General features: G+C 50.2%; 1 protein-coding gene across 1 annotated transcript in view; it reads right to left on the bottom strand.

Annotated features, from left to right (window-relative positions):
• Positions 1 to 5,972, bottom strand: part of LOC138740733 (proteolipid protein DM alpha-like) — a 75,736-nt gene extending 69,764 nt beyond the window's left edge. The window contains exon 1 of the mRNA XM_069893804.1: positions 5,802 to 5,972. Within this exon, the coding sequence (XP_069749905.1) occupies positions 5,802 to 5,805 (4 nt within the window). The 5' untranslated portion in view covers positions 5,806 to 5,972. The remainder of the gene's footprint in view (positions 1 to 5,801) is intronic.
• Between the last annotated feature and the right edge of the window lie 7,936 nt (positions 5,973 to 13,908).

Here is a 13,908-nt window from a genome sequence, read left to right as displayed (position 1 = left end):
GCACCGCCATTTTACAGATCATGGCTGATCACTACCATCAGTACCCCTTTCCAGCCTTATCCCCATAACCCTTAACTCCTTTGCCCACTAGAGTCTTATCTAACTCTCTTTTGAACATAATCAGCGAATCTGCCTCTACCACCCTCTGTGGCAGAGAATTCCACAGATTCACACTTCTCTGGGTAAAAAAATGTTTTCTCATCTCCGTCCTAAAGGGCCTACCCTGTATTCTTAAACTATGCCCTCTAGTCCTCGTCTCCCCCATCATTGGGAACAAGTAATCCGACTTCACCCTGTCTATCCCCCTGATAATTTTGTATACCTCAATCATGTCCCCACTCATCCTTCTAAACTCCATCGGATACAAGTCCAGTTTTTCTAGCCTTTCAGCATATGTCAACCCCGCCATCCCTGGAACTAACCTTGTAAATCTGCGCTGCACACCCTCTATAGCTAGTATGTCCTTCCTCAAAATTGGAGACCAGAACTGGACGCATTACTCCAGGTGGGGTCTCACCAGGGCCCTGTACAACTGCAGAAGGGCATCTCTGTTCCTATACTCCAATCCCCTCTTTATGAAAGCCAACATGCCATTTGCCTTCTTCACAGCTTTCTGAACCTGCATGCTAGTCTTCAGTGACCGGTGAACAAGTACTCCCAGATCCATTTGCTCCTCCCCACTCCCTAGCTTGTCTCCATTTAAATAATACTCAGCTTTCCTATTATTGCCCCCAAAATGGATAACCTCAGAGAAAGGTCAAACAAGTTAGATCTTTATTCTTTGGAGCATAGAAGGCTGAGGGGGTGGGGGGGGGGGGGGGGTGGTGGGGTGGTTGATAGAGGTCTTTAAAATGTTGAGGGGGATAGAGAGAGTAGATGAGGATAGACTCTTTCCATTTAGAGGGGAGATTCAAACTAGAGGACAAATAGGGACAAATGTTTATGTGCAACACAAGCAGAAGGTTCTTTACTCAAAGAGCAGGGTCTGTTTGGAATGAGCTTCCAGTGGAGGGGGTGGAGGCAGGGACTATATTATCTTTTAAGAAAAATGTGGAGAGGTATCTGGATGTAAAAGGAATGGAGGGTTATGGGCAGAATGCAGGTCAGTGGGAGTAGGAGAGGGTAAATGTTTTGGCACAGACAAGAAGGACCATGATGGCCTGTTTCCATGCTGTAATCATTATGTGGTTATAAGTTTCAATATGCTGCAGAGGCAGGGTGGGAGATTCACTCCATTCTTACACCAGAGAGGGCATCCCAGACCCTTTGCTCTCTGCCCCTCTCCCAGAAACTTCCCATCCCTCACACTTTGCTCCTCTCCCCAACCCTCTGGTCTATCCTCCCCTCCTCACTCTCCTCCATCTCCAACCCTCCTTCTCTTTCTCCTTCCTGCCTCTTGCTTCTTCCCTTCTTTTTCTCGCTCCCTCTGCCTATCCCCCCACATGGCATAATGCTCATCTTTCTCTACCTCCCTCCCCTTTTTCCCCTCTTCTCCCCTCCTCCCTCTCCTCTTCTCTCTACCTCTCCCACTCCCACTTTCCCCTTCCTCTATCTCTCCTCCTCTTTCTCTGTTCCCCCTCTCTTTCTCTCTTCCCCTCATCCTTCTCTCTCTTCCTCTCCCACTCATGGTCTCCCCTCCCTCTTCCCCTCCCTCTTTTCTCCCTTCTATCTCCCTCTCCCTCTCATCCCCACCCCTCCTCCCTCTCTCCTCCTCCCTCTCTCCCCTTCCCTTTCCACTATGCAGTCTCTACACTCTCCCCCTCTCCCCTCCACCTTTTCCTGACCCCTCTCTCTCCACCTCCATTCTCTCTCTCTCCCTCCCCTCTGTCCTTCCTCTCTCCTTCCCTTCCTTCTCTCACCTATTCTCCCCTTCCCTCTCTCCTGCTTCACCCCTCTCACCCCTTATCTCTCCCCCCTTCCCCTCTTAGCTCTCCCTACCCCTTTCCCTCTCGAGAGCAAAAAGGGAGTGGGAGAGGCAGAGTGGGTTGGAACGGGGCTACAGTGTCTTAAACTAACTTTACTCTGCACTGGGTGGTATCTCACCTCCCCACTCCCTCCCTCTCTCCCCCTCCCTCCCTCTCTCTCTCCCCTATCCCCTTATCCCCTCCCTCCTTCTCTCCCTCCCCTCTTTCCCCCCTTTATTCCCCTCCCTCTCCTTCTCTCTTTCTCTTCCCCTCCCCTCTCTCTCTGCCTCTCTCACTCCCTCTCTCCCCATCTTTTCCCCTTTTCTCCTCCCTCTCTCCTCTCCTTCTGCCTCTCTGTCTCTCTTCATCCCTCTTGCCTCCTCCCTCTCTCCAATACTCACATCCCCTCTCTCCCCTTCCCTTCCTCCCCCTCTTGCCGTTTGTGTGCTCTCTCTCCCTCTCTCCCCCCTCTGTCATTCTGTTCCCTCTCCCCTTCCCTCTCTCACCTGTCCTTTCTCCTCTTCCCTCTCTCCCACTTCACTCCTCTTCACTCTCACCCCTTATCTCCCCTTTCCCCTCTCTCCATCTCCCCTTTTCGCTCTCTCTCTCCCCTTTTATTCTCCCCCTCCCTCTCTCCTCCTAGCCCCCTCCTCTCACACTGGACGATCCACAGATGAGTGATGCTCTCCAGCATGTGGGACACGTTTCCCAAGTCACCTCACCCTCTCCTGCCCTCTCCCATGTTGTTGTCCTTCCCTTGATTCCAGCCGCCAGCACCAGATTCCCATTGGGAACTCCTGATTTGGGAATGGCAGTAGCTGAGAGGGAAATGATGGAATAACCCTGACATGGAACCCCAGTTCCACAATTCTGATTTTAGAAAGCATCTCGCCACCCCCTGCTGCCCCAAGTTCAGTTAGTGAAGGGTTAATGCCCCAGCAACTGCACTCCCAAAATCTGGTCTGTCACATCCTGAACAATTCCTTTATTCAGTGTTCTGGTAGGGTCCCTCTGCATTATGGGAATCATGACAACAAACAAAGAGCATAATTTAGTTCAGAAACTATTGGGATTCTGCCCAGAGCAGAACCAGGGGTCCCATCTCCAAGTCAACATTCAACAGTTCCATCCGAGGCACAGAGAGCCCACACAACAACTCCCTGGCATATCAGTTCCTTCAACAAGGCAGCACTCTGTGGGATAGTTAGCCAGCCACAAACACCTGCCCTTCGCACACACTCACAGGGCCCCACTGTCCACTCCAGAGAGGAAAGAACTGTGACTCTCGAGAGACTGGAATCAGGAGCAAAAGCTAATCTGCCCGAGTGAGGGCCTCCGCAAGGAAAACCTTTGCCCAGCTCAGTGTTGGAATAAGGTTCTGGCAAGGCAGTGCTCCACTCTCCCTGAGATCACTTGGAGGAAGGTGGGGCTGGTGTGCTTCAAGGGCAAGCAACATTAGGATTGAGAGACCTGACAAAGAAGGAGAAGGGGCAGACAGACAGAGGCTATTGTTGGCATGGGCTCGAGCATGTCCAGTGGAATGATCCCATTCCTCCTGGAACGAGAATGGGTATCCACCCACGGGAGTTGGAGGACAGAGGGAAATACAGGGACAAGTGATGGTACCAGGGCAACAAACTCTCCCTCAATGTCAGACCAAGCCACTAGACCTGGGGAGGTGTGGAGGTCACACCCAAGCCCAAACAAACAGGACCCAGGTGAAGATCGTCGGCAGGTTGAAGTTACCAACAGTTAAATTCCCCAGTGACCAGTCCTGTTTCATCCACATTGACACTGGCCAAGAAAGTGCACCAGTGTCCTCAGAAGGCTGCAAAATTCACCATGTCTCCTGCAGCCCTCAACAACCTCTTCATTCCGTCGGGGTATGTCAATGCATGGAAAGAAACTGTTCTGCCCAGGAAAACAAGAAGCTGCAGAGAGTGGTGATGATTGCCCAGACTGTTCATCAACTCTGCTATTCCTCATATACCACACATCCCCTCCAAGAGAAATGGGGGGAAGGGAGATGGGGGAGGGGAGAGACGGTGGGGGGAGAAGAGAGATGGGGAAGGGAGGCAGGGGAGAAGGGAGGCGAGGGAGAAGGGAGGCGAGGGAGAAGGGAGGCAGGGAGAAGGGAGGCGGGGGTAAGAAGGGAGATGGGAGGAAAAGGGAGATGGAGAGAAGGGAGATGGGGAAAGAAGGGAGACGGTGGGAGAAGGGAGATGGTGGGAGAAGGGAGATGGGGGAAGGGAGACGGGGAAGGGAGACAGGGGTGAAGGGAGACGGGGGTGAAGGGAGACGGGGGTGAAGGGAGATGGGAGAGAAGGGAGATGGGAGAGAAGGGAGATGGGGGAAGGGAGACGGGGAAGGGAGACAGGGGTGAAGGGAGACAGGGGTGAAGGGAGGCGGGGGTGAAGGGAGACGGGAGAGAAGGGAGACAGGGGAGAAGGGAGACAGGGGGAGGGAGACAGGGAGAAGGGAGACGGGGAGAAGGGAGATGGGGAGAAGGGAGATGGGGAGAAGGAAGATGGGGGAGAAGGAAGACGGGGAGAAGGAAGACGGGGAGAAGGAAGATGGGGAGAAGGGAGGTAGGGGAGAAGGGAGATGTGGAGGAGGTGGGGGTAAGAAGGGAGACGGGAGGAGAAGGGAGGGGAGGAGAAGGGAGACAGGGGGAGAAGGGAGAAGGGGAGAGAAGCGAGATGGGGGAAGGGAGATGGGGGTGAAGGGAGACAGGGGGTGAAGGGATACAGGGGGCGAAGGGAGACGGGGCGAAGGGAGACGGGGGCCGAAGGGAGACAGGGAGGCGAAGGGAGAGGGGGCGAAGGGAGATGGGGAGACGGGGAGAAAGAAGACGGGGAGAGAAGGCAGATGGGGAGAAGGAAGATGGGGAGAAGGGAGGCAGGGAGAAGGGAGGTGGGGAGAAGGGAGGAGGGGGTAAGAAGGGAGACTGGAGGAGAAGGGAGATGGGGAGAGAAGGGAGATAGGTGAAGGGAGATGGGGTAAAGGGAGACGGGGTGAAGGGAGATGGGGAAAGGAGACGGAGGGGCGAAGGGAGACAGGGGGGCGAAGGGAGACGGGGGGTGAAGGGAGACAGGTGGGCAAAGGGAGACGGGGGTGAAGGGAGATGGGAGACGGGGAGGAGGGAGATGGGGAGAAGGGAGTCGGGCAGAAGGGAGATGGAGAAGGGAGATGGGGAGAAGGGAGATGGGGAAAAGGGAGATGGAGAGAAGGGAGACGGGGAGAGAAGGCAGACGGGAAAGGGAGACGTGGGAGAGAAGGGAGATGGGGAGAAAGGCAAGGGAGACGGGGAAGGGAAATGGGGAGAAATTAGATGGGGAGAAGGGAGATGAGGGGCAAAGGAGACAGGGAAGGTTTGGGAGGGGGTGGGGAGACAGGGAAGGTTTGGAAGGAGGTGGGGGAGATGAGGAAGAGGGGAGATGTGGTGGGGAGACAGGAAGAGGTGTTAGGGGAGACGGGAAGGTTTGGGAGGGGGTGGGGGAGACGAGGAAGCGGGGAGATGTTGGTGGGGAGACGGGGAATGTAGAAGAGGGGGATGGTGGGAGATGGGCTGGGGGAGGAGGGGAGAGGGGGCGGGGAGACAGGGAGAGGTGTTGGAGAGACGGGGAAGGTTTGGGAGTGGTTGGAAGAGACGGGGAATGTTTGGGAGGGGTGGGGGAGACGAGGAAGATGGGAGATGTTGGTGGGGAGACGGGGAGAGGGCAAACGGAGAGCGGGGGTGGGGCGACGTTGGTGGGGGTGTTAAGGGAGACGGAGTGGGGGAGAGGGGGTGGGGGAGACGGGGGATGGAAGGGGATGGTGGGATGGAGTGGGGACGTGCGATTCCGTACAATGCAGAGAAAAGTTAGTTGAAGACACCGTAACCCCGTCCCCACTTACCCATGTCCCAGCCGCTCGATCCCTTCGCACACTTACTGCTCACAACTCATGAGCAAGCCTGGCCCTCAGCCGCGAACCTGACCAGAATCAGTGAAACACTTCACTCCTGCCACTGACTCAGCCCAGCGAAACACGGCGACCGTCCCTACAGAAAACACAGGACCAGCAGGACGGAGCTCCAGAACACACTGCAACACAGCCTGGCACGACTCACAACCCATGTACAGTACCAGAAGAGTACAACCCCACCGGTACACCAACAGGACAGGTCACTGATCAGCCCTAAGCAAAGACTGATCGACATAACAGAACACCAATGGAACACAGAACCAACACGACACGGTACCCACACTGGCACCGTCACGGCACCACTAAACCCTGACTATGGACACAACGTTCTGATCAATACCACGCCAATTACCACAAGAACTACTACAGTATTGTACCAATGGAACACAGCACCAAAGATACACAGCACCAATGGGAGGCAGCACCAATGGAACGAAGCAGCAATGCAACACAACATCAAAGATACACAGCACCAATAGAACACAGCACCAAAAATACACAGCACAAAAGGTACACAGCACCAATTTAATGCAGCACCAATGGAACACTCTTCCCGAGTAAGGACCTCATCCAGCTCTAGACTCAAGGGTTGTTGAGGGAGCTGGAGCAGGGTGGATTTTTGGACTGAGCGGTTGGCACTGAAAAGGGATTGAACAACTGAAAAATGGCAAAGCAGCAGGTATGGATGGAATCCCCCCCAGAGGTCTGGAAGGCTGGTGGCAAAATACTGCATCCCAAACTGCATGAGTTTTTCATGCTCTGCTGGGACCAAGGAAAGCTGCCTCAGGACCTTCGTGATGCCATCATCATCACTCTGTACAAAAACAAAGGCGAGAAATCAGACTGCTCAAACTACAAGGGAATCACGCTGCTCTCCATTGCAGGCAAAATCTTCGCTAGGATTCTCCTTAATAGACTAATACCTAGTGTCGCCGAAAATGTCCTCCCAGAATCACAGTGTGGCTTTCACGCAAACAGAGGAACTACTGACATGGTCTTTGCCCTCAGACAGCTCCAAGAAAAGTGCAGAGAACAAAACAAAGGACTCTACATCAACTTTGTTGACCTCACCAAAGCCTTTGACATCGTGAGCAGGAAAGGGCTTTGCAAATACTAGAGCACCTTGGATGCCCCCCCAAGTTCCTCAACATGGTTATCCAAATGCACGAAAACCAACAAGGTCAGGTCAGATACAGTAAGGAGCTCTCTGAACCCTTCTCCATTGAAAACGGCGTGAAGCAAGGCTGCGTCCTCGCATCAACCCTCTTTACTATCTTCTTCAGCATGATGCTGAAACAAGCCATGAAAGACCTCAACAATGAAGACGGTGTTTACATCCGGTACCACACGGATGGCAGTCTCTTCAATCTGAGGCGCCTGCAAGCTCACACCAAGACACAAGAGAAACTTGTCCGTGAACTACTCTTTGCAGACGATGCCACTTTAGTTGCCCATTCAGAGCCAGCTTTCCAGCGCATGACGTCCTGTTTTGAGGAAACTGACAAAATGTTTGGTCTGGAAGTCAGCCTGAAGAAAACTGAGGTCCTCTATCAGCCAGCTCCCCACCATGACTACCAGCCCCCCCCCCCCCCCACATCTCCATCGGGCACACAGAACTCAAAACAGTCAACCAGTTTACCTACCTTGGCTGCACCATTTCATCTGATGCAAGGATCGACAACGAGATAGACAACAGACTCGCCAAGGCAAATAATGCCTTTGGAAGACTACACAAAAGAGTCTGGAAAAACAACCACTTGAAGAAACACACAAAGATCAACGTGTACAGAGCCATTGTCATACCCACACTCCTGTTCGGCTCCAAATCATGGGTCCTCTACCTGCATCACCTACGGCTCCTAGAACACTTCTATCAGCTCTGTCTCTGCTTCATCCTCAACATTCATTGGAATGACTTCATCACCAACATCAAAGTACTCGAGCTGGCAGAGTCCGCAAGCATTGAATCCATGCTGCTAAAGACCAAACTGCGCTGGGTGGGTCACATCTCCAGACTGGAGGACCATCGCCTTCCCAAAATCATGTTATATGGCGAGCTCTCCACTGGCCACCGAGACAGAGGTGCACCGAAGAAGAGGTACAAGGACTGCCTAAAGAAATCTCTTGGTGCCTGGCACATTGACCACTGCCAGTGGGCTGATATCGCCTCCAACCATGCATCTTGGTGCCTCACAGTTCGGCGGGCAGCAACCTCCTTTGAAGAAGACCGCAGAGCCCACCTCACTGACAAAAGATAAAGGAGGAAAAACCCAACACCCAACCCCAACCAACCAATTTTCCCTTGAAACCCCTGCAACCGTGCCTGCCTGTCCCGCATCGGACTTGTCATTCACCAACGAGCCTGCAGCAGACGTGGACATACCCCTCCATAAATATTCATCCGCGAAGCCAAGCCAAAGAAGAATGGAACACAGCACCAATGGAACACAGCACCAATCGAATGCAGCACCTATGGAATGCAGCACGTATGGAATGTAGCACCAATGGAACACAGCACCAGTGGATCACAGCACCATTGGAATGCAGCACCAATGGAACGCAGCACCAATGGAAGGCAGCACCAATGGAACGCAGCACCAATGGAACACAACACCAAAGATACAGAGTACCAATGGAACACAGCACCAAAGATACACAGCCCCAATGCAACACAGTACCAATGCTACACTTTACCAATGGAACACAGCACCAAAGATACGCAGCACCAATGGAACATAGTACCATTGGAACACAGCACCAAAGATGCACAGCACCGATGGAACACAGTACTGATGCAACAATTTACTAATGGAACACAGCACTAACAATGCTTATGGACACTCCACCAGCTGAACATTGAGCCATACTCAAGTTTGGATACATAGCTGTCTGTCCCCCAATAAAGGGTCAGCCAATTTAAACTATGGTGTGGAGGATTTTCCTCTCTTGAAGGGTTCTTAGCCTTTGGACACTTCTGCTCCAAAAAAATGTGAATGTTCATCCTTTTAAAGGCAGAATGGAAAATCCAAGAAAACCCAGGCTAATGTGGGTCGGGCAACATCAGGTCAGTCACGGTCTGTTGCAGGGATCAACACTGATAACATTTTGGGTGCTTTCATTGGGTGTGCAGAGTGGGAACATTGCATTCTTACAGGCTCATTCTTGTTCTTCACATGCAATGTTACCATGGTGTCCATTTTATTGGCCTCTTCAATGAAAACTCTGGGACTGAACTTACAGACAAGAAAAGCTGCTCCAAGCTGCATTGAACGGGATACCATGGAAACAGGTCCAACACCCTTCCAAAAATAACTCTTGGAAGCCCATTTTCATTTGCTGTTAACAGTTTCTTATCAGACCAGTTTTTCTTTGGTAAATTAGTTCATGCCTTAGGGTTCTGTGATCTCTAAACTGATGCACAGCTGCATCTTGGCTTCAGAAACTCAGGTTCGAACCTGATCTCTGGCACTGTCTGGGAGATGTTTGCATGTTCTCCCCATGACTGTGTGAATTTCCCACCACACCCCAAAGATGTGCATGTCAGTGAATTAATTTGCCACCATAAAGAGCAGTATGTGTGTGGAACCCCAGGGGAGGTGATGAGAAAATGGGGAGAATAGAAATTGGGATCAGTGTTAAACTGTATTAGATGGCCAACAGAAGCTGAGTGAGTGGAAGGGCCTCTTTCAGTGCTGTATAATTTGATGGCTTCATGGCTCTGCTAAAAGGGATGCGGAGTAAATGTTGTGAATGGACGATGAAGTGGCCAGCAGTTCAGGGGAATCGACAAGAGGTTGAAGCAGACACAATAGTTATGGTTAAGAGGATTCTAGATGGACACATGACTGTGCAGGGGCAGGAGGAATATGGAGTGCATATGCAGTGCAGTGCAATGGAGATTCAGATTAACTTGATCATCATGTTCCGGCTGAAGGGTTTATTCCTGTGCTTCACTCTTCCATGAAAGGCAGTAGAATGTGGGGCTGAATGGCCTCCCATTATCTCTGGTTCTCCTGGGAGGAGGGTGATGGGTGAGACATAGGTCCAGTCCCCATCACTTTGACTGAGATGCAGTGAGAAACTTTGTTTTATGTGCTATCCTGCCAGGTAGTGGAAAAATAAAAACTATGTTATAATAAAAACTATGTTGCAATAAAACTAAAGTTCAGGGTATATGGTGTGACAGAGTATGTTTTTGGGAGATAAATTAGGAAAGGTTTGTTAGAGTAGGTCACAAACAAACATTATAAAACAGATCTTATTTGAAATACTGGAGCTTATGCTATGTCTAATGCTAGACATATCGGCTACACATCTTTTGCAAAAGTTTTGGAGAGTGCTCAAGAGACTTCACTAATAGATTGTTGTTTACAAAAGCCAACAGATGAAAGATCATGTTAGAGCTGCAGATTGCCTGGAAGAGAACTTGCTGTTCTAAGAGGGTCATGTAGTTTTTCAAGCAGGGAGAGTTAAACAGTCTTTCTCTCTAAGAGAGAGAGAGAGAGAGAGAGAGAGAGAGAGAGAGAGTTCTACAGTGTTACAGCCAGCAGAAACAGCTGGGATTGGAACAGGACAAGCTGGCAAGCTTGTGGAAAGCCTTATTTGGAAGATGGTCTGGTCAAGCCTTTGTGGTTCATGCAAGAGGAGAGGACAGGTTGTCTAATGTTTCACTTGGAATAAGGGAAACAAATAGGAACTCTATCGTGACCTGAAAGAAGAGGTTATCATCTGGAGAACCCTGAAGGGGCAAGTTTCATCAGCAAGACACTGAAGTGGCTGATGGAAGTACATCAGTTGTGGATGTCCTAGAACAACAAATATATCTCTGTAAACCGACAAGAACCTTCCTGAGTGCTATCCATTTACCTTTCAAACACCAAAGCCTGGTGAACTTCATAAATATTAAATTCTGTGCACAGTATAAGAATTGCCTGCAACCAGTGAACTTGGAGGAATGAGAAGTGAGATTGGACTGTGAACCAAAGAACTTTTCTGAACTTACACACATATTACATACATATGTGCTTAGAATTAGAAGGGGGTTAAGTTAGGTTAAGTAAGTCAATAGTGATAAGTTAAAGTTTGATTCTATTTTCATGTTTAAAAATAATTAAAAGCAATTTTTGTTTAAGTAACCATTTGTCTTGGTGAATATCTATTGCTGCTGGGTTTTGGGGTCCTCTGGTCTCGTAACAACGGCATCAGAGAAAAGTGCAGTTAATCAGAGCATCACCTGCCAGTTCAAATGTCTAATAAAATGGAAAAGAAACTGTCCTTGAAGCTGAGAGCTTGTGTTTTCAAACTCCTGCATCTCCTGACTGATGGATGTAGGAGATGAGAGTGTGAATGGGATCAGAGAAAACCAGTAGTTCATATTAAACCACATCACTGCAAGGTCACAAGCATCTACACCACTGTCAACTCAGCCGAGGGCCAAGAACAGCAATACACAGATTAGACAGAGTAAGGAAGTTGGCCCACAGTCCATATTGACCATAAACTACTCATTTATACTGTCTTTGGTGTTATAGTGCTCTGATTTAAATCCTCTCACCCAGGAGGAGGTCACATGAAATGGAGAGAATAGGAGGCAGAATCCCAGAGCTCCCAAGATAGAAAGAAAATTAACGGAAGGAAACCAGAAGAATCACTAGAAATGATGTGGAAACACACTGAGAATATAAAAATGATGAAGAAAGGCAAGTCCACATCAAAAGATGGTAACAAAGCAACTTTGATACAGAAGACGAGTGTGGAGGAGCCTCGTTAAAAGGAAAATGGTGGGACTGTGTCAAGGCTCACGGAAAGAAAGGCCACTTCAAGTGTGCAGCCTGCTGCTCAGCAGGAGGGCCCAGTCCTGAGAGCGGACGTAGCCCCAGGCTGTCAGGCAGTGGTAGAAAGTCCCAGGTCAGGAAGTGGAGGGAGAGAGAGGTTTTGAATCCCTCCCACCTACTGCAGCAGGAGCATTGGAGCATGTATCCCTGTAGCGCAGGGGATCCAAGCGGCGGTTCCGACAGGTGTGACAGGCGCGAGGTGGGGGGGCCGAGAACTGCAGAGATGAGCCTGAGCCAACACACAGAGGGGTTGAGAGGAGTAATTAATAGGCCCGACCTCGAGGAAAATGCCAGAGCTTGCCTGACCTTCGGCGGCAGGTCGAACCCTGGATCAAGTGGAGCGGTGGATGGAGAGGAGCAAGGCAGTGCCGGGCCTGACGTGGAGATGAATCCTGGCAACTGATCCAGCCGTAGGTCAAGTGGAGCTACGGCTGAGGCCAATTCAGGCAGTGTCAGGTTGGCTGTGGAGGTGAATTCCAGCAGAGGAGGAGAGTGACAGCAACAGGAATGAGTTGGTCGGGATCCGTGGTGAGATACCAAGCAACAATGGAGCTGGAGAAGGGAGCCCCTGAGGAGCCCTGGGACTCAGGAGAAAAGCCTCAATGAGGCAAAGCAGACAGGGAGGGTCACAGCCTCGCTGTGTACTACAATTAAAGCACTCAACCTCATGGAAGATGGGCTTTCCCATTCAATGGAGAAAATGGCTGGTGGGAAAACTGAATAAAATGCAGGGAGCCATTTCAGGATTAATGGGAAGGGGATCAGAGGTTGAGGAAAGAGTGGGGGAAACCGATATCATTAATAGTATGGGGAGGGAAAGAAATACCATGATGAAGGAAAGAGACTGGCTATTGGGAGGAAAGATGCCCTTGAAAACCTCAGTAGAAGTAACAATATTAAAATAGTGGGGTTGAAAGAGGTCCCTCCTTCCAAAACCAGGTCCATGCTCTGTCCTGGTAAAATTACTGCGGTACCAGGACAGGGAAGAAATACAGAGGGCAGCGACAATTGGGGCTATAAAAAAAAAAGAGAGGAATCCCTTGGAAATAGAGGGGAATAATGATTTTTTTTTTACCCCGACATCAGTGTGACCCTCTTAAAGGCGAGAAAGGTGCCAGAGCCAGCAAAAAGGCTAATCAAACAGAAGGGTCATAAGTATGTGCTGAGGCACCCTGAAATGGTGTTACTGGGGTGGGAGGGGGAATGAAATTTATTACCGACTGTAATGGAGGATTTAGACCCTGCTTTTGCTTGTGCAAGGCTGAGTATCAGTAACCTACTTTGAGAATAATGTAAGAATCAGCAGGCAGAAGCTAAATTCCACCATGGGGCCCAGAGATGCAGTTATCTGACAAAAAGACATCTGGTACCAAGAACATTTAATCTTCCTGCTTGTTGGCCGGTTGCTGTTTGAGATTGATGGGATTGTTGGTTGCAGACTGTCAGGCGAGCTCTTGAAGCTAAGTAAATCATTGTATTCAAAGTGATAAGCTAGAATGGGTAATATAAGCCATGGTCCTGCTGCTGAAGTTTCAGACTCTCTGAGGGGTGGTAAAGTCTCTCAGCAAGAAGAAGAACTTCTAGAGACCAACCAACGTCCCGGTCAGGGGAGGTGGAGAAGCTGCTACCGGTGTCCCGACAACCTATTACAAGTGTGCGGTCGTTGCCTTGCTTTGGGAGTTGGGACCAGTCCAGGCGTTGATAAGTATAATTGGGAAGGGCTTGCATATTGTAGATTGAAATCAGCTTAAGATTTTGTAATAAAGATTTGTATAAACTGAAGTGCTCTTGGTGTGTGTCTCTGTTTTCTTTCGGTAGCTCAAACACTGTGACCAATCTAAAATGAACAAAGTGAGAGGTACAAGTTTACCCAGAACAATTGGCGTAGTCAGCAGGATTGGTCTCGAGATGTTTCACCGAAAGAAAGAGGTGAGCCCTGAGCAGTTCTTGATTCCAGGATGGACTTCCAAAGACGATGGGTCTGGCATGTTGGCCAAAACCCTGTTTTTGTTGGGACCACCCATTAGTTGGAATGAGAGGTTAGATCCATCAAGTGCGCCTCTGGGAGAGCGGGTTGCCACTCTCCTTCGAGAAAGTAAATTTCCTGATAAAAAAGGAGACGCTGACGGACGGTTTTTGGCTGCTGGCCACAACCTTACACTGTGCTGTTCAGTGTGAAGCAGAATTAGTTCAGCGAGAAGTAG

Source organism: Narcine bancroftii, chromosome 8 (assembly GCF_036971445.1).
Source record: "Narcine bancroftii isolate sNarBan1 chromosome 8, sNarBan1.hap1, whole genome shotgun sequence".
Classification (NCBI taxonomy): domain Eukaryota; kingdom Metazoa; phylum Chordata; class Chondrichthyes; order Torpediniformes; family Narcinidae; genus Narcine; species Narcine bancroftii.
The sequence above is the reverse complement of the archived record's forward strand: the minus strand, read 5'-3'. Positions and strand labels throughout refer to the sequence as shown.